Here is a 21,801-nt window from a genome sequence, read left to right on the forward strand (position 1 = left end):
TTTTATATATGCTGTTATATACATAAATAGTCTTAATTGTTCTGTTTTATGGTTTTGTTTCTTTTCAGTTTGAAGGGTTTTTAACAAATATGTCTTACAGAGTAGTTTTATTTTGCTTTCATTTTTGAAGGACAGTGTCACTGGATATAGAGTTCCTGGTTGACAGATTTTTTTCCCCTTCAACTCCAGATACATTATTCTACTGATAACTGTTTCATTCTACTCCATTGTTTCTGGTGAGAAGTCAGCCTTAATTATGTTGTTCTCTTTTATGTGTTGAGTTTTTCTGTTGCAGTTTTTCAAAGACTCTCTTTGGCTTTGTCATTTAGCAGTTTATGATGTTTCTAGGTATGGTTCTTTTTTGCTTTTTCCTCCTGTGTTAATTGAGCTTCTTGGATCTCTAGAGTAATGTCTTTTAAACAAATGAAATTTTTTATTGTTACTTTTTTTTCCTACCTCTGTCTCATTTTGGAATTTCCTTTGGGATACTTGAGGATGTCTTGCAGATCTCTAAGTGTCTCTTTTTCTTCTATTTCTTTTTCTCTTCAGATTTGATAATTTATCTCAATTTATCTTCATGTTCATTGATAACAATCATCACAGATCTGCTTTTGGGCCCATCTAGTGAATTTTTCCCAGGCTGGAGTACAGTGACGTGATGTTGGCTCACTGCAACCTCCACCTCCTGGATTCAAGCAGTTCTCCTTCTTCAGCCTGCCAAGTAGCTGAGATTACAAATGTACCCCACCACACCTGACTAATTTTTGTATTTTAAGTAGAGACAGCGTTTCCCCATGTTGGCCAGTCTGGTCTCGAACTCCTGGCCTCATGTGATCCACCCACCTCAGCCTCCCTAAATACTAAGATTATAGGTGTGAGCCACTGCACCCGGCCTAATCTATAGACTTTCCATTTGATTATGTTGTTAATAGTTTTGGTTCCTTTTTGAGACAATTTCTTGTGACTGCTTCTTTTTTCCTACATGCAGATCATACTTTCCTGTTTCTTTTTATACCTTGCAATTTTTTTTCTTGAAAAGTTTAGATAATGTATGTAGCATTTCTGTTTCATGTATATTTCTTAAAATTCATATTTGATGTTTAGACAACTTCCCGATTTTTAAAAAAATGCTTATTTCACTATTTTGGGGGATGACTGGGATGAATGTTATTTTTATTTCCCCAAATACATTATAATAAGCCTATTCTGAGCAGGAGCTGAATAATAAGGAGGATCTACTATAATGTTAAATTTAATGAAGATGTCATTGTCTATATTTAAAGAACAACAAAACTGCTCTATTGTGTTCTGCTAATAGCTATGGAAAAAATTTTCCGTAATCAGAACCTACCATAATTTTCAGAGGACTGACTTGTTAACTGTTATGTGTGGGCAAAGAATACATATAGATGAACTTATTTGTGAAACTTGAGGAAACACTTCATTCTCCAGGGGCTATAAGCACTTTATCATCTGTGTATGTATGAACAGAGGCTCTGAACTTTTGTAGATCCATCTTAGAACCATAGGTGTTTTCCTTGCAAGAAATAGGGTAAATGTTAGTGATCTATTAGTATTAGTGATTAAGTGACCAGAGTTAAAATGGTTTTAGATCACTCTATGTCATATTTATTATAATTATTAGTATAATGCATATGGTGTTACTGTTCTTCAAAGTCCATTCAAGATAAGTAATTAGGGAAAATTTGGACACAATTTAAATATTAACAATTTTTAAAGTCATAATTTAAAGGAAAAGTTTTATGATTATTTGTTTTCACATTTGTAGGTATGCCATCGCATTGGCCTTAAGGGAAAAGCAGCGTGTAATATTTACCAGCCCAATTAAGGCTCTGAGTAACCAAAAATACCGTGAAATGTATGAAGAATTTCAAGACGTTGGTTTGATGACTGGTGATGTTACTATTAATCCTACGGCATCTTGTCTTGTTATGACCACAGAGGTAATTCATATAGTGCCTCATCTGACTTCGTTTTTAATTAAATTAATGTGACTATTCAGTTAAAACGTGATGTTTTATTGGTTGCTCTACTTAAGTATAATACTTTATTTTCTCATTAGACTTAGGCAGAATGGATAAAATTTATCTTAAAATGTTCTGATAATATTAAATTTCTACATTACCATACTTTGTTATTTGTCTCATAGATACATTTTTTCTTCAAGTATTTTTAAAGTTTATTACTGTCGGTGACATGACAATATTTTATTGGTTTTATATACATAGTTTTAAGGATTTGAATATATAGTTTTATGTAAATAGTGACTCTTCATGTGACTTTGCCTTCTATATCTGAGTGTTGATACAGGTAGACGAGTAACTGATATTTATTTATTTATTTATTTATTTATTTATTTTTGAGATGGAGTCTCGCTCTGTCACCTAGGCTGGAGTGCAGTAGCACGATCTTGGCTCACTGCAAGCTCCGCCTCCTGGGTTCTCGCCATTCTCCTGCCTCAGCCTCCCGAGTAGCTGAGACTACAGGCCCTCACCACCACGCCCAGCTAATTTTTTGTATTTTTAGTAGAGACGGGATTTCACCGTGTTAGCCAGGATGGTCTCAATCTCCTGACCTCAGGATCCACCCGCCTCGGCCTCCCAAAGTGCTGGGATTACAGGTGTGAGCCACTGCACCTGGCCGAGTAACTGATTTTCTAAAGAGTGCAGTATTATGTTTACCTTCTTCCCATAATTGCAGTTAAGTTTTGCATATACTTATAATATCTTAAGTTTTGGACATGATTAGCTATCTTTACTAAGTATTTTTGTACATACTTTAGTTATATCTTTGCATTTTCCAAGGACATGGTATAACGGTGAGCATAAATTAGCTTCTGGTTTGGAGAACCAGCCAAAAGCATTGCTCACTTTTCATTTGGTCGCCTCATGGAAGTTTGTTTTTCATTTTCAGAACTTTCTTTCATCTGTGGAAGGTTTTCATCAACTCCAAAAATTAGGATAACAGTTGCCAGGAAGTATCCATGTTGCAAGAAAACGAGGCAGAAAAAAATGGGCAAGCACTCAGGGATGATCCAGTGTTTTGAATAGAGGATAATTTAAGTTGTACTTATATTTTAGAAAGTGTGAATCTTGGGATGGTGCTATATATAGAAGGAAGTTGTGTCATATTCTAGACATATGGAGAGTAGGGGTGATCATTCTCTCTGTGGATCGTATCTGATTAGTAACTGTTTAGAAGCCATTTACTTTGTTTTTTATGAGAAAAGGAATATATAATATATAAATATACAACAATATAATATTACTTTTGTTAATATTTGTTAAATAGTAAGTTCTGTAACCCTTTAAAATTATTTTAAAATTTCCATTTAATAAAAAAATCCACAATTCCTCCTTGGAAAAAACAACTTTTGTCTAACTATTAGCTGTTATGTCAGAATCCAACTAAATAAATTTTTCACTTTTTTCTTTAGATTTTGAGAAGTATGCTTTACAGAGGTTCTGAAGTTATGCGAGAAGTTGCTTGGGTTATATTTGATGAAATTCATTATATGAGAGATTCAGGTATATTCAGTGTTGAAATATATGTCATGTGTTTCCCTTTAGAATGACATTAGGAATTTTGAGCAAGTTATTGTTAAATTTTGCTTCTAGTTTTTGTGTGACTCGGGTTCAATAAACTGTTGCTTCTTTATATTTATTTACGTATTTATTTTTGAAACAGAGTTTCACTATGTTACCCTGGTTGAAGTGCAGTATTAGCATCATGGTTCACTGCAGACTTGATCTCCCATCTCAGTTCCCCAAGTAGCTAAAACAACAGGCGTGTACCACCATGCCTGGCTAATTTTTATTTATTTTATTAGTAGAGATGGTGTCTCACAATGTTGAGCAGGCACGTCTTGAACTCCTGGACTCAAGTGATCCTTCCACCTTGGCCTCCCAAAGTGCTGGGATTACAGGCATGAACCACACCTGGCCTTGCTTCTTTAAATTGTGGACAACATGATACTATTTTTCCATTAAGATTTCATTCAAGTACAGCTCCTTAATAGTAACTTTTGCTGGGTGAGGAATGCAAATTCAAATAAAGCAAAATAAATTAAAAGCTGGCATGCTTCTAATAGAGAGCTCACCAATAGAACTAATGTTGTAGAATTTCTAAAACTTCTAGCTTGCAAAGTTAACTTTCCTGATTTTTATTTAGTTCAGTAACTATAAAATACGTGTTTATGGTTTTTAAAAAAGTGAGGATTATGAAATAAAAATGAACAAAAATAAAAACTTACAAATGCCCCTTAATTAGGCTGTTACACTCTCGTAATGAAAAAGTAAGTATGCTTGGAATTTTTAGGGTGCTGGCAGGGTTAACATTAACAAACACATTGAAAAGTTAAATGTTTAATATGTACACACTTAAGATTTGGTTTTTATTTAAACTAGCTCACTAAATCAAGCTGTATTTATGGAGAAAGTAATAGAATTTAAGAAATCATTTACCCTTTGAATATTTCACCCTTTCCAAATTTATAAAATTAAGCTCTTAAGAGAGTTGTTTTGGTTTTAGAATCAGAAATCCTTTGTTGATTTGTTTATTTTAGGAGGGAAGCTGTCAAACCTTTTCCATTTTAATAAAAATGACTTACAGTTTTATCGTTCATCAAGTCTTTCTTTCATCTCCAGATGATCACAAGGATAATTTGGGTGAACGATGCCATCTGGAATAGTAATAGTATCTTCTAAATTTGTTGCTACAACTTTCTACAAGTCAGTAACCATTACTTTTCAATGCTGTGCCATAGAAATACTGTTCCGCTGCCTTGTCATTGAGGCTCTTGTTAGGTTGTTTGGAAAGATTAACCCTGGAATTGCTCTTTGTAGGCTATTTCAGAGTACATTGTATTTATAGTGGTTTAGTCTACTGATTTTCTACTGGATAGATTAATGGTGAGAAATTGTTTTCAGTAAGGTTCTATGGCTTAAAATATTCTTGGGTAAAGTCTGCATTTCTAACTATAAAACTTCAGAGAATGTAATTTTAGATGCTATCACAGAGTGACACTGTAGTCCAACTATAGTCCAAAGTTTATATTTATTTTTTTCAGAACGTGGTGTAGTATGGGAAGAAACTATTATTTTGCTTCCTGATAACGTCCACTATGTCTTTCTTTCGGCTACTATTCCAAATGCCCGACAGTTTGCTGAATGGATTTGCCATTTACATAAACAGGTATTTTTCCTTCCTTTTTTGATGTCTTCAATTTTCAAAATATTACAGATTAGCCTTGCTCTAGTCTCCCTATGCTTTTTTCCTGATGTTGTCCAGAATAATAAAATTTTAATGGTAAACTACTTCTCAAATCAAGCAGCTTATCAAAATCAACTGACTAGCTTTTTAGAAATGTTGATTTCTGAGCCCCATCGCAAACCCACTATATCTAAATCTCAGGGAATAGTGCCTTGGGAGCTCCGATTTTCAAAATTTCCCAAGTTGATCTGATGATCTGCCAGGTTTAGAAACTACTTCATTTACTTAGATAGGTATCCATGAGTACACAGAATTTCCCCTAATGCTTTGGTGCCAGGAAAAGCTGGGCATCTCTTGAGCATTTGATTTGATTTTTGTCCTGTAAACACAGACTTTTTACTGACTGTTTCTGTTTTGCCTTTCTAGTCTGACTTTAGCATCTGTATAGGCTTGTAACAGGCATTTGTTTACGTATACTGAATTTATTCTTGCTTTTATTTTTCTGCCCTTAATTTTCCTTTATACTGATACTCTCATGAACTTACCTGTTTATAAGCTCCCTGATCGTGTTTTTATGACATTCTCCCATATTGCTTCTGTAGGGTAGAAAAACCCAGTGGATCTTAGGGAGAAGCTAGATCAACCTGCTGCTTTATACTAAGGTTCTGAAAAGCCTGGGTGGGGCAGAAAAGTTCCGTTTTAGCTCACGGATCCTTTGTATCACCGTACTCCTCCTCTGTAGAAAAATAAGCATCTTTCCATAATTACAGCATCCCAGGGCTAGGTAATGGGTAATTGATGCTCAGGTCATGTATTTAGCCCTGGTTAGGGAATTGGTAAGTTGGGAAGATGGTAGTATAATTTCATAGACCTAATTTTTCTACATTTTTCTCTTGCCTGGGTTTTAGTGAGTTTTTTGAAGTATTTTCTCTTTGAAATGTTGAATTCATTACTTGGTTTTCTTAAGAGCTTTTAGATTGGACTAAGGTATGGTTTTATTTTGAAGAAATAAAATTCTGTATGTTTAATTATTTCTTTCTTTTTACAGCCTTGTCATGTAATTTACACAGATTATCGGCCCACTCCATTGCAACACTACATTTTTCCAGCAGGGGGAGATGGCCTGCATCTTGTGGTTGATGAAAATGTAAGAGTAATTGTGCTTTTTAAATCTATAATGTCATGCTTTATTGTTAATATCTTGGCTTTTTTTTTAATTTGGAATTAGAGAAGAATGGCAGAGATACATTCGTGTGTCTTAGTTTTAATCAGTCTTGATTTTTGTGTGTGTGTTTATTTCAAACATTATATTTGAGACTTATTTTTCTTATGCATGAATCAGATTTCCCTCCTTCCCAGTATTTAAAAATGCCTAGAGAATAGGAGTTCTGGACATGTTTCAGATATCTTATGTTTTGCTTTTCTACATTTTTTATTACTTCTTTTTCACCTTTTAATACCTCTTACCACAGATCATGTTTGGACTTTTTTAGTGGCTTTCATTATTATACTAAATTATTTTATTTGAGGAAGCCTTATGTATGAAAAATGTTTGACTTATGATTAAATATTAGTGAAGTTACACAGAAAAAATTTGTGATGCCAGGGTGACTTCAGAGAAGATAATTTTAATACTGCAATGCAAGTGCTTCGAGATGCAGGTGATTTGGCCAAAGGAGACCAGAAAGGGCGGAAAGGAGGAACAAAAGGTAATTTGGAACTTTGCTTTGAGAGAATTTTACATGTAAATTGTGTATTCAAATTACTCTGACATTTTTTGTCTTAGTTTTTTTTTCTGAAGCTATGTAAAGATCTAGATGAGATATGATAAAATTGAATAAATATTTATCTTTTTTGTATGACATTAAGTATAATTTACATGTTATAGAATTTACTCATCTAAAGTATACAATTCAATAGTCTTTAGTATATTTACAGAGTTGTACAGCCATCACCACTGTCTAGTTCCAAAATATTTTCATGTACCAAAAAGAAACCCAGTACACATTAACAGTTATTCTCCCTTTTCCCCCAGCCTTTCCCTTCTCATCCCCCAGACTTAGCTAATCATTAGCCTGTTTTTGATCTCTGTGGCTTTCACTTGTCTGTACATTTCATATGTTTGGAGCAACTGGCTTCTTTCTCTTAACATAATGTTTTCAAAGTTCGTTTATTTTATTTTATTTTATTTTATTTTATTTTATTTTATTTTATTTATTTTTTTGAGACAGAGTCTCGCTCTGTCACCCAGGCTGGAGTACACTGGTGCTATCTTGGCTCACTGCAACCTCTGCCTCCTGGGTTCAAGTGATTCTCCTGCCTCAGCCTGCCAAGTAGCTGGGGATTATAGGCACCTGCCACCATACCCGGATAATTTTTGTATTTTTAGTAGAGACGGGGTTTCACCGTGTTGGCTAAGCAGGTCTTGAACTCCTGACCTGAAGCGATTTGCCCACGTTGGCCTCCCAAGTGATGGGATTACAGGTGTGAGCCACTGTGCCCAGCTGGTTTGTTCATTTTATGCTATATGTACTCATTCCTTTTCATGGTTAAATAACATTCCATTGTATGAATATACCACATTTTGTTTCTCCATTCATCATTGGATGGACTTTTGGGTTGCTTCTAGTTTTTGACTGTTAGGAATGCTGCTAACGTTGATGCAATGTACTATTTAATACAAGTTTTGTGTGACTAGGTGTTTTCTTCTGGATATATGCCTAGGAGTGGAATTGCTGCGCCATATGGAAAGTCTATATTTAACCTTTTGAGAAACTGCCAAAGTATTTTCCAAAGTGGCTATACCATTTTACATTTTCATCAGGAATGTATGAGGGTTCCATTTTCTCTATATCCTTTGTATCACCGTACACCTCCTCCATAGAAACAGAGGCATCTTTCTGTAATTACAGCATCCCTAGGCTAGGTAATGGGTAATTGAAACTCAGATTATGTGTTTTGCCCTGATTTCCCATTTGGGAAGATAGTAGTATAATCTGATGGACCTAATTTTTTCACATATAATTTTTCCACGATACTTAGTATTGCATGTCTGATTATAGTCATCCTATTAGATGTGAAGTGGTATCTTAATGTAGTTTCAGTTTACATTTCCCTGGTGGCTAATGATGTTGAACATTGTTGTTGTTGTTGTTGAATTATGATAGTTCTTTACATATTCTGGATACTAGACCCTTATCAGATAGACGATTTGCAAATATTTCCCCGCATTCTGTTTGAGGTTGTCTTTTTACTTTATTGATGGTGTCCATGAAATCACAGAAGTTTTTCACTTTGATGAAGTCCAGTTCATGCATTTTTTTTTCTTATGTTGTTTATGCTTTTGTTGTCATATCTAAGAATGCTTTGTCTAACCCAAGATCAGGAAGATTTATTACTATGTTTTTCTTTTAAAAGTTTTATAGTTTTAGCTTTTAAATTTAGATCTGTGATCTATTTTGAGTTAATTTTGGTGTATTATTTACTCTTTTTGCAGGACCATCAAATGTTTTCAAAATTGTGAAGATGATTATGGAAAGAAATTTCCAACCTGTGATTATTTTCAGTTTTAGTAAGAAAGATTGTGAAGCCTATGCACTTCAAATGACCAAATTAGATTTCAACACAGGTACTACATCATTTCAGTATCATTTTAATGTTGTGTGAAAACGAGTGTAAAATATATTTCTAGTAATATTTTTATCTATTATGTATTACTAGGATATGCCATTCACCTTACACTTACAGCAGTACTCAGCACATTTGTAAAAGCTTTAAAGAGCCTTGACTTATACTTTCTTTCCTTTCTTCTCCTTTTATTGAAAGATATGTGTACATTGTTCTATTTAAAATTCGGAGAACCCTATAAAAAATATTAGAATCATGCCTTCTTACACTTTGTTATCATAAAACTCCTCAGTTATTATGGTTCTCTATTTGACCACTTAAGGGTAGGTCTTGTAGCTTGGTTAGACCACCTTCTATATAGAAAATACTATGCTTCATTCTCACTGAAGTGTAAACCAGTAAGACCTGCCCTTTGCTTAACTATTTTGTAATTCTCAGTCAAAGTGATATAACTTTTAGCAAATCAGCAAATTGTTTCTATACATTAATTGCAAAAGTAATTCACTTAAAGTCACACAGTTAAGATAGTAGCACAACCTGACTATCTTAGTCCATTTTGTGTTGCTGTGACTATAGCTGAGACTAGTCCGTTTTTACGCTGCTGATAAAGGCGTACTCAAGACTGGGCAATTTTCAAAGGAAATAGGTTTAGTGGACTCACAGTTCCATGTGGCTGGGGATGCCTCACAATCATGGTGGAAGGCAAGGAGGAGCAAGTCATCTTACGTGGGTGGCAGCAGGCAAAGTGAGGGAGCTTGTACAGGAAAACTCCCATTTTTTAAAACCATCAGATCTCATGAGACTTAGTCACTATCATGAGAACAGCATAGGAAAGACATACCCCCATGATTCAGTCATCTCCTACTGGGTCCCTCCCACAACACATGGGAACCATAGGAACTACAAGATGAGTTTTGGGCGGGGACACAGAGCCAAACCATATCACTAGGTAATTTATGAAAGGCAGAAATTTATTTCTTATAGTTCAAGAGGCTGGAAATCCAATTTGAGGGACCCAGCACATCTAGTGAGGGCCTTTTTTGTTGTGGAATCCCATGGCTGAAGACAGTAGGGCAGGAGAGCATGCAAGAGAGAGCAAAAGGTGGGAGAAGAGGGCTGAACTCATCTTTTTATCAGGAACCCATACCAGTGATAACTAAGCCACTCCTCTGATAAAGGCATTAATCCATTCATGAGGGCCCTGTCTCTTAAAGGCCCTACCTCTCAACACTGTTGTATTGTGGATTAAGGGGTCAGCACATTAACTTTAGGGGGACACATTCAAACCATACCACTGGCCAAGAATTGCAGTGTACTGAATACCAACCTGATTATCTTTCAACTCTGCCTTTTACACATGTAATCCAGTACAATGAAAAGTAAATAATATCTTAAGGCGTCCAAATTTTAATTTCAGTTGTATTGTTTTCTTTATCAAGACAGGTTTTTTTTTTATCTGTGCATTTTAAAGCTAATTCCTACTTTTCCATGAGTAAAAGTAACAAATGACAGATAGCCATCATAGCCTCCTAAAGCCAATAATAGTTTGTGTTTTTTTAAAGACTGAATTGTTCTGCCCATAAATGTTTTACCTACAAGTGCCAAATAAACTTAAAGTTGGCAGGGTTGCATACTAATTAATTTAACAAATATTTATTTGGTTTAACAAATATTTATTCAGTACATATTGTTTGGTAGACTCTGCACAAGAAGGCAGTGCAATGGTTAAGAAAGAGCATGGGCTTTGGAATTGTTTTTCTCACATTTAATAGTAGTGCTAATTATTAAAAAGTAAGCTTCACTTTACATAGTAGTAAAATGTAGATAATAATAGTTCCTGTGTCCTGTAATTGTTAGACTTACATGTTATATATAAAGCACTAGATGTGGTTATTGTTATTATTTTTGTAAGACAGTGTTTTTTTCATGAATTAAGTCTACTAGATATGTTTTGAAAGGCAGAGAATTATATTGATTATGGGATAATTTTTATCTACTTTCTCCTTAACCATTTTAAATGCCACCTCTTTACTTTTGCTCTTTAAAGACTCTTTTTTTTTTTTCTTCCTGAGACAGGGTCTCACTCTGTTGCCAGGACTGGAGTGTAGTGGTGCGATCATGGCTCACTGCAGCCTCAGCCTCCTGGGCTCAGGTGGTCCTCCTGCCTCAGCCTCCCAAGTAGCTGGGACTACAGGTGCATGCCACAATGCCTGGCTAATTTTTTTGTGTTTTTTGCAGAGACGGGGCTTTGCCATGTTGCCCAGGCTGTTCTCAAACTCCTGGCCTCAAGCCAGCCGTCTGCCTCAGCCTCCCTAAGTGCTGGGATTACAAGCTTGAGACACCACGCCTGGCCTTTAGATCCTTATTCTTTGTTATGTGTGAAGTGTGGTATCACTGACTCATTTTGATATTTCTGTACCCTTGAATTTTCTGTACCCTTGAATTTTCTCCTAGATGAAGAAAAGAAGATGGTTGAAGAAGTATTCAGTAATGCAATTGATTGCTTATCCGATGAAGATAAAAAACTCCCTCAGGTGAGTTTTCAGTATCAGTAGATAAAAGTGTAGATATTAATAGATTTCTTATATTCACTTTATGTTGCTTGGTTTTATTACTCTATTACACTTTTCACACACTGCAGCATATATGTTGTGATATGCACTTAAATGATACTTTGACTTTTACTTTAAACTTCAAAAAGTCAATAGGAAGAAAGATTTGCTGCCTGAAGGAACTTTGAGAGCTAGCATGGTGTGAAAATTACTAGTGTTCTCAGTATTACAGAATTTTTAATGCTAGTTTTAAGTCATTAACTTTTTTAATCCATAAGGCTACCACATAAAATAAGAGAGAACCCTTACTGAAAATCGTGTGTTTAATGAGGAATTTAACACACCTACTTTGCCTTAATCCAGTGTATTTTTGCTTCGACTGTTGAAATTGCCTGGGAATTCCAAAATATGCTGATGCTTTTGTGCCACTTCCAGAGATTCTGATTTAATTGATCTGATGTGCGACCTGGACATCAGAATCTTTTAAAGGTTCCCCTGATGATTGTACTATGCATCCAGAGCTGAGAAATAGTGTGTTAGACTGGTATGAAAGTTCTGTTGGGTGAAAAGAAACTTTGGGAAGTCATCATACTTTCCTTTACAGATGAATGCCTTGATTTGTAAGGGATTTTTCATAAGACTGTGGTAACATGTTTCTTGCTGTTTGAAAAGGGTATTTGATGTATAAACTTTTTTGTAGCTTTTCTTCCTGGGTGAATTAGTAGTATCTGAGGGCTGAGCCATGTTTTTATACATCTTTGTTATCGCGCACTTCTAGTATTAAGTATTTAATGGCATTTGATAGATTGTTAAAATAATTCTTCAATAATTGATTTATTTTTAGATTAAGTACATATTCATGTTAAATATGTGTTACAGTGATTTATTTTTGGGGGGTTTGAGTTGCCAGTATCTTTTAAGTTTATTTTCTACAGGCAAAAACTGCCCCCATAGCGTGTAATGTTTTTTGAGGAGATGAAGTGATGCTGGAAAGTTTAAGTCAGCAAAGCATTTGTAAAGTATATTTACTATATGCCTTTCATATGAACTAGGCCAGAATTATATTGAATTTAATAATCTGTGAGAATATAGATTTGTGTTTTGCTTTTATTCTGGAAAGATTTTACTAAGTTTCTTTAAAGAGAAAGCATTATTTACTCATTTTTCTTAATTGAGTTAGTTTAACATTTTAAAAACCATTTTCTCACATGTAAAATCAGTGTTATTCCAAAATCACAGGTAGAACATGTACTTCCTCTTTTGAAGAGGGGAATTGGTATTCACCATGGTGGTTTACTTCCTATTTTGAAAGAAACTATAGAAATTCTCTTTTCTGAAGGATTGATAAAGGTATGGTTTTATTTTTATTTTTTATGCCCCCATATTGTGTTGTATGAAGAGTCTGAAAATTAGAGAACATTGTTTATAGGCAGTTTTGTGTGTGTGTGTTTCACAAGGCTTAATGAAATGACTTAAATAGTGAACTTGATGTTTATATATGCTGTTATACTTAAATAAATCTTGGAGTGTAGGTTAAAAAAAACCATTTGTTTCCTTTCTTAAAGAATGTAGTGGTGGCCGGGTATAGTGGCTCACGCCTGTAATCCCAGCACTTTGGGAGGCCAAGGTGGGCGGATTACCTGAGGTCGAGAGTTTGAGACCAGCCTGACAACGTGGAGAAACCCCGTCTCTGCTAAAAATACAAAATTAGCCAGGCGTGGTGGTGGGCACCTGTAGTCCCAGCTACTAGGGAAGCTGAGGCAGGAGAATCATTTGAACCCGGGAGGCGGAGGTTGCAGTGAGTGGAGACACACCATTGTACTCCAGCCTGGACAGCAAGAGCAAAACTGTCTCAAAAACAAGAACAAAAACAAAGAATGTAGTGGTAACACTATTGGATACCACAGAATGTTGCAGAAGGTGTATTTAATTACTAAACCTGGGGTTGTAAACTTGTTTCTATATACAGAATAAAAGGATTAGTTTAGAGAAGACAAGGAAATTGCTGGTTAAAATTAACCAGCAATTAGGAAAGAGAGTTTTTTGAATATTCTAATTTAAACCAGAGAGCATCTGATTTCATTTTTTTTAATGGTACTGATACTTATTCCGAGAAATGGGATATTAAAAATGGGAAACAACATCATAATGTAATCATAAGTCTATATATGAGTCATACTTTTTTTTTTTTTTAATTTTGAAGCAGAATCTTGCTCTGTCACCCAGGTTGGAGTGCAGTGGCACCTCTGCCTTCTGGGTTCAAGTGATCCTTCTGCCTTAGCCTCCCAAGTAGCTGGGCCTACAGTAGCATACCACCACGCCCAACCTAATTTTTTTTTTTTTTTTTTTTTTTCTGTAGAGACGGGGTTTCACCATGTTGGCCAGGGTGGTCTTGAACTCCTGACCTTAAGTGATCCTCCCACCCAGCCTCCCAAAGTGCTGGGATTATAGGCTGCTATGCCCAGCCTCATACATTATTTTATGTTTAAAAATTGTTAGCATTTAAAAAATCATATGTGAGATTTATTGTGAGAACCTCAGCACTAAGTAGAATATTTAAGATAAATTTACTTATCTTAAAGAAAATATTTGAAGTCATTTAGATCAAGAATTGGCCAATATTTATACCTAGATCCTGGTATATCCCTTCTAGATTATATATTTTGCTGAGCCCCACTTTTAAAGGATCTTTTAACATAAACAAGCAGTACTTGCTGGTTGTAAAATTCAAATAGAGCAGTTCTATGTAAAGTAAAAAAATGAAAGATCATCCCATCACTTACCAGAAATACCTACTAGTATACATACAGATAATGAATTAGTCATTTTGTAAACAACAAAAAAAAGTCAGTAATACTGCCCTTGTTATATAATTTCATCATATGTCAGATTCTTCTTCATTCTTTTTAATGAATGAATAATATGCTATTGAGATGATGGACTAAAATTTTTTTACTTCTTTCTTGGAGAATGTAGTACTTCAATGACTTTACTTATATGTATATCTTTTTGTACCTAAACCACTATTTTTGTTGGTCTTAGAAGTGTATAACAGAGTCACTGATTCTAGTCTTCCTTGAGAGATCTTCTAATACTGAAGTGGTCCTCAAAATCACTGCGTCATCAGTTGCAAAGGCCAGGAAATGTGTTCGTGTTTAGAAAACTATTCTATGACCTAAAGCTTTGTTCGTAAGACCAGTGTGCATTCTCTCTAGTTGGCACTGTTAGAATTTCAGAAAGTCTGTTTTCTCTGAATTACCAAATTTCTGGGCTATGAGAGACATTAAATGTTAATTAATAATTTTATATATAAAATACGAAATAGGTTTGAGAATAGCATATTGTTTTTTATTTTTGTAGGGTCTCATTAACTAATTTTAAAAATTAATACATTTATTTAACACTTAAAAATTATAAAACTAGGTTTTCAGCTTAAAATACATGTTTAATTATAGAATTACTTATTTACTTAGGCCTTATTTGCCACGGAGACTTTTGCTATGGGAATTAACATGCCAGCTAGAACTGTTTTATTTACAAATGCCCGCAAATTTGATGGGAAGGATTTCCGGTGGGTAAGTAAAGCAATTCATACATCAAAACAATTTTTATCTTTGTTGTACTACAGATAACTGGTTTACATAGTCTTTGAGATTTTAAGTCCAACCTACTTAAGAACTTGAATCTGAGCTAATACAATTTCATCAAGATTAAACCTTGGCTCTTGGCCATTTGTGGTGGCTTATGCCTATGATCACAGCACTTTGGGAGGCCAAGGTGGGAGGATGATTTAAGGCCAGGAGTTTGAGACCAGCCTGGGCAACATAGCGAGACCTCATCTCTACAAAAAATGCAAAAATCATCTGGGAGTGGTGATGTGCACCTGTAGTCGCAGCTACTTGAAAGGCTGAGGTGGAAGAATCACTTGAGCCCAGGAAGTCAAGGCTCCAGTAAGCTGCGATTGCACCACTGTTCTCCAGCCTTGAGGACAGTGAGACCCTGACTCTGAATAAATTAATTAATCGAACAAACCTCTGTTCCCTTAAATTTTTATCCTGACTCCTTCACTCCCACCTCTCCTCCAAAAAAAAGAGATTCCTTTAAGTGAAGGAGTTTGATGATAGGAGGTTAAGTGTGCAAGTGATTTATGAATGCTTTAAATCATTTTAAATATGTCTAGAGTTTTCATTTCTTAAGGTTTAAGGTTTTAAAGCACCACTACAGTGGCTGTAGTTGCATCTATTTTGCCCTTCAGATTTAAAAGTCAAGTACCCCATTTAGTAAGCAATTACCAAACTTAAAATATGAATTTAGAACTCTGGTAGATGACTGGGATGCTGAAGTAGACACAACAAAAAGACAATACAGACTTGTTTCTTTTGACAGATATACAATAAAATGTTATGCTGTAAACACTGTGAGAAGTATGTACAGGGATATAGCATAAGAAACAAAGTCAGCTGGGGGTCAGGGAATGCTTCATAGAAAGGCAATCCTTAAAATAAGTAACAGCAGATGAGAATTTGTTAAGCAGACAGTAGAACATTGGCGGGGGTGAAAAGAAAGTGATGGAACAAAGATTTCTCGTTTGAATTCCCATAGCCTGGCTTTGGGGAAAATTGTAAGTAGTCCTTTATTTAACCTTTTATTTTTGGAATTGGTGATTCTCTCTGCTTGGAGAAGTTTCTGAAAGGAATTACAAATCATCAAAATGCTGAAAAGTACCCTCACTAAAACTGTAAATAAAGACAAAACGTTTTTCATGATGTGTTGTATTTTAAAATGTTGGATGCTATACAAAAGAGAAATATAAGTATGGTGAGTCAGTGACATTTCTGGGCCAGGACTTCTTGGACCAGGAGGGCCTGGCCCAAGGCTGCCCCCTGGCAAAAGCTGAATGGAGCTGCTGAGTGGGAGCCAAACCCTCTATGCTAGCAGGGACCCTGCAGTCTGGCAAAGGTTGGGCCCTAGCCCCTTCCTACCCAATAAGGCAGCTGTGGAGAGAGGGAATTTGGGTTCCAGCCTGGTTTGTGGTGGGGGAAGGTACCATGACAGATTTGATGATGATTTCTAGGGGAAAGCAGTCAGCCGTCCCCACCCACATCCCACAGGGGCTGCCTCTAGCCTGAGACTCATCGGGGTCCAGACTGGAAGACTAATGCCATTAGAGGAAGCAGGCACAGGGTGGATTGGGCAAGGGAACCTCTGAGAAGGCCAGTGCCCAGCCACCCAGGGTTCAGAGACATTTCACACAATATGGTTAAGTTTTGGGGAGAGATGTGTAGAAGCTCAAGAGAAGGAGAGAGTTAAGCAGCCTGGGACCCTCCCTAACAAAGCAACTCTTTCCTTCCTGCTTCCTTGTGGAGCACAGCGGGTGTGCACAATGGGTGTGTATGATGGATGTGCAGTGATTACTCCCAGGCTGTCTATACTATGCCAGATGCCAGATAGCACCTTCATGCCACTGTAGAAGAGGGAGCAGTGGAGCCTGATGGGAAAGGGCTATGGGCCATATCAAAGGATTGAACCAGGCTGACAATGGAATCCTAATGGTGAACCCCCCGCCCTCTGCTTTGGCCCCTAAGGGCCCCATTCCCCAGGTAGCAGCAGTGGGACTCCCTTTAACCCCTCCACTGTTGGGAAGGAGGTACCTGGGGAATGGAATGGACATCCAAAGGGGAAAGGGAGGTAAAGGTGGGCTCTGCAAAGAAGACACTGAGCGTGGTAGGCTGGTGGGCCAGGGACCCTCTCATAGTCAGAGATAGGTTGGAGCCTGGGGCAACCCTGCCACCAGCATGGCCACATCATCTAGAAGGGTTAAGGTCCATGCTGTTGCCCTACCACCAGAGGTCTTGGCGAATCCTGGGGTCAGGAGATGTCTTTGCAGGGGCACCATGAAGGAAGAAAGGTCTTAACTGGGAGGTAGGGGACTGTTTGGATCTAGCCAGGGGCTACGAGTCCAGTCAAAGCATAAGCTTTGTGTTTACCTGGGCCTCCCACTGGAGCATAATCTTAAGGATCAAGATGCCTTGGAATGTAGAGAGTCAGGGAAGAAGGCTCTGTGGAGGAATGGGGGTTGATTCTAGAATTAACTGTCCCAAAGAGTCCTGAGGCTATAGAACATTCTTCAGCCAGCACTGCAGCCCCCCTGTTCTGGGGAAGAGTCAAAGGGTTAGGGAGACAGTGAAGGCCAGGTTCCGTCCTTCCCCCAACTCATACCAGAGCAGTTTCCCACCAAAATGGGTGTCATTGCCAGGCCAGATACCTCATTCAGGGAGTCATGGACAGCCCCCTGTGCCACCTCTACTCTGTCACACATGGCCCAGGCCCATGGCAAGGAGTGGAGCTGCTGAAGGCACAGAGAAGAAAATGGCACAGAGAAGGCACAGACATTCTTCACCTTTTGCTTGCTGTATAGACCTGTTTCCAGAGAGGGTAACAGGCCTAGATGGCACAACAGTGAATGGCCAGGCTGAGATCATGCTATGTCTGTACCACAGCCAGGTGGATCAGCCACTGTACTGTTGCTAGTAACACAGGTTTGAGTTTCTGCAGCTCATGCTCTTGCATGTGTGTCAGCTTGGAGCCTGTCAAGTGGCTTTAACATGTGGACCGGGCATGTTTGGTGCTCTGGCAGTGTGAGGAGGCACATTTGAGGAGGTTTTAGGAGATGAACTGGTGCAGATTCTGCCTGGATGAAGACGCTGCCATGCTTATCACCCACGAGTGTCTTAGGGCCTACAGTATAGTCATAGGAGCTCCAGGGTCCACTATCAGCAGTCAGTGAAATCCTTAGCCAGGTTGGACATACTGGGTAGCCAGCGTTCATTCGAATAACTATACTTGCCCCTGAGGTATGATTGTTGTCCCAAAGGGCATAATGCTACTCAGCAGGATGTAGACAATGGTGCCTGGGACCCACACGTGCACTGAATTGTGTAATACAGGCCAGAACCTCTGGGGCAGGGGATGCTGGTGTGTCACAGGTGATCTTCATGAGGCATTTGTAGTTGTTACTGTTCTTGTGGGCACTGACCAGATTGAAGTCAGTGATGATGATCTTGGAGTCAGTGCCTGGATGATGGTATAGCAGATTCTGAGGCTTGAGGTCTTGGTTTGTGATGCCCAGTGCATGCAGATACTGGATGCCATCTAGCACCATCTGCAGCATTCACATGGCGTCATGCTCAGTGAAGGAACCCTTGGTGATGATGTGGTTGAACAGCTCCTTGCTAACAGGGACCAGTTGTATCAAAATGTATACATGCGCCCGCATCCCAAACACCTCCACCGGCTGGATGATGTTGGCGTGACGCACCTGGTGCAGCACATATGGCTCTGGCTCCCACACCTCCTACCCCTCCTGGTACTTGATCTCAATTATCTTGATGGCATATGCTGCCAAGTGGCTCAGTGCTCCATGCATACCACTTGGCAGAATCTCCTTTGGCCAATTGGGGTCTTCATGTCGAAGTTAACTGTCACTTATGGGTCGAACTTGGCCCTGTATTTAGCCATCCTGGCTGTGTAGTCACAAGGGAGGTTCTTTGTGGCCAGTATTGGGAGCACTATGCCTATTGACTGGCTGCTGGAAACCTGCCTGCCTCTATGATGAAGTGCTTATACATACCGTTCTGAGTGCCACTGAACAGCTGCACCTTCTTGACCAGATCCAGCTGGATATTGTTGGATGGCTTGAGAAGGACCTTGCTTTTCTCTCAGCCCATCATGGACATAAGGGCATCTTCTCCGGTGAGGCTGGTGGAACCTGCTCTGTAGGCAGTGTTCCAGCTATACCTCATACAGGCAGTGGGCTTTCAGTGTCTCAGCAGCTCTGCTAACCATGTCTGAGCTGGGACTGCCACCACCATCCTGAGGCATCAGCATTGTGACGTGTAGTGGTTTTTAACTCTTTTTGAGTTACAATTTTTTAAAAAGAATCTGGACCCTTTCCACAGGAGAAAAGTACACATGCACTTAAAGAAAAACTTTGCCCAGTGTTGAAGTGGTTCAATGGTGCTCTGAAAGCCTGTATACAGGAGCCTTACTGACCTTCCTCTATCAGGTTGTTCCTGATGACAAATGGACTCTACCAAACTCCAGGCATAAATACCAATAAAATAGGAGAGAATTTGTTTTCTCAAAAAACATGAATTATGGTCATCTCATTTTGCAGATTCAGAAAGGTAATTATGATCAAATCAGAACTGATATTTGGTTGAGTTTGGGTCATTGTTTGCATTCTTAGATTTTGCCGTTTTCCAGAATATCTAGCTCAAAGGTATTTTTTAAATGCCAGTGAATTAGCCAGTATTTCCCAGTAGCTGTCATATATTTGAAAGCATAACTAACAGTAATTGGCTTACTGTGAAAAGCCAAAATTTTTAAAAGCCTAAATTTTAGGCTTTAAATTTAGATTAAAAGCATAAATTTTAGATCCAAAATGACAATAAGTCTAAAATTTAGTTTTGTTATGTTGGTGTGATATGGGTTTGAAACATTATTCTCACATGTTTTGCATTTTTGTGCTTTGACTTTAACTCTTCTAAAACTTCATGTTTTTAATCATGTTTCCTTTCTTAGGGTTTATAACTTGTTACAAGTTTTACAATAAGAGAAATTTTAAGAATACGTTTTTCACCAGTTTTTCTCCTAAACTCTGAATTTTAACTGTGTTCATTCAGATTTCTTCTGGTGAATACATTCAGATGTCTGGTCGTGCTGGAAGGAGAGGAATGGATGATAGAGGAATTGTAATTCTTATGGTAGATGAAAAGATGAGCCCAACAATTGGAAAACAATTACTTAAGGTAACTACATTAAGATTCTGTACCTTTACCAAGAATTCCAGAAATATGCTTCAGAAACCATTTCAGAATTGGTTGTCAGTCAGATACCTAACTAAAATGAGTTAATATACTGAAACTATCTGGGCTTGGGAAGATAGAAGGGTGTGACTACTCAAAATACTAACATCTTGTATCCTACTTCACCTAATAGGTGGAGAGCAACTCATATAATGGATAGGGTGTGAAGATCTCCAGAGAGGGCAGAAATGTTTACTTTCTCCTCCAAATTTAAGAAATCTCTTTATTTGACCGATCCACTGAACAAGTTGTTCTTTACCTGTCAGAACAGGAAGTGGGACACGATTGATAATCAAGTGTTTGGGGCAGGCAGTGAGCTTCCTCTGCCTTTGCAAGCCCAGATAGCTTAATAGGTTAATTCAGCAATCTACCTTTACAGTTTACCCTATTGATTATAAATATCCCAATCATAAAGAACACATTTTAAGCTTTATTGCAGATTAGACTTTTATTTTGCTTGCTTAGTATTTGTGCTTCAGATGGTCTAGAATTTTATTTTTGTTTTGAAGAGCTTCTAAAGGAAGTTTGGCCTGGTTGCTTTTTTTCTTCTTATCCATATAGAGAAAAATGTTAATAAGATAGGAAACTTTAATTAAAAACAAAATTAATTGCCAGCTCATTAGCTACTTAAAAGTAGCTACTTCAAAACATGTTAAGACACACTTAGGTCAGTATGTATGAAACAGATTGTGTGTCTAACTTTTTAGACTTGGGAACTTTGTGCAGAATTTGAGATATAGTCATAATGAAGCTTGGTATGTTGAAGCAAAATAGATAAAGGTGTGTATACCTTTATATGTCTTTACATAAGTAAAGACAAAGCTTGTCTGTACATATTCATAATAATCGTATGGTGTCTTATTTTCAACTTTAGAGATTAACACTTGGAAACCTCTTTAGTGCTCCATGAAAGGAAAATTAAACAAGACTGAAAATTTTTATTCTTTTCTCTAATTGTGCCGGATATAACGCATGCTATTTTTCTTTCCTTGTACTCTGTGTGTGGAAAGAACAGAATCGGGTTGCCAGATTATAGGAGGTAATATTTTAATGACAGCATCTGGTTCCTTTAGTGCGGAGTTTTCATTCCATATACTTGACGTTTCTGGATTTGTTACCTTGTATGTGTAAAGTTGTGTCACCTTTCATTGCATTTTTTAAATTTACTTTTCTAATAGACTTATTGAGCTATAATTCACATACCATGCAAGTCACTCATTTCCATGGTTTTTAATACATTCATAGAGTTTTGTCACCATCACCACAATCAATTTTAGAACATTTTCATCAATCCAGAAAGAAACCCCTATACCTATTAAGTTACTCTTCTTTCTTCAGAAGACCACCCCTACCCCAAGCCCTAGACAACAACTAATTTACTTTCTGTCTCTATGGATTTGTCTGTTGTGGACATTTCATATAAACAGGCTCATGTAATGTGTACCCTTTTGTATCTGACTTTTTTTCACTTAGCCTAATGTTTTCAAGTTTTATCCATGTTGTAACATCTATCAAAACTTCAT

General features: G+C 37.3%; 1 protein-coding gene across 1 annotated transcript in view; it reads left to right on the forward strand.

Annotated features, from left to right (window-relative positions):
• Positions 1–21,801, forward strand: part of MTREX (Mtr4 exosome RNA helicase) — a 126,520-nt gene that overhangs the window by 37,374 nt on the left and 67,345 nt on the right. Inside the window, exons 6-15 of the mRNA XM_015140078.3 lie at positions 1,790–1,964; positions 3,458–3,548; positions 5,090–5,214; positions 6,281–6,379; positions 6,839–6,941; positions 8,729–8,860; positions 11,314–11,393; positions 12,651–12,761; positions 14,885–14,986; positions 20,096–20,221. Of these exons, the coding sequence (XP_014995564.2) occupies positions 1,790–1,964; positions 3,458–3,548; positions 5,090–5,214; positions 6,281–6,379; positions 6,839–6,941; positions 8,729–8,860; positions 11,314–11,393; positions 12,651–12,761; positions 14,885–14,986; positions 20,096–20,221 (1,144 nt within the window). The remainder of the gene's footprint in view (positions 1–1,789; positions 1,965–3,457; positions 3,549–5,089; positions 5,215–6,280; positions 6,380–6,838; positions 6,942–8,728; positions 8,861–11,313; positions 11,394–12,650; positions 12,762–14,884; positions 14,987–20,095; positions 20,222–21,801) is intronic.

Source organism: Macaca mulatta, chromosome 6, assembly GCF_049350105.2.
Source record: "Macaca mulatta isolate MMU2019108-1 chromosome 6, T2T-MMU8v2.0, whole genome shotgun sequence".
NCBI lineage: Eukaryota > Metazoa > Chordata > Mammalia > Primates > Cercopithecidae > Macaca > Macaca mulatta.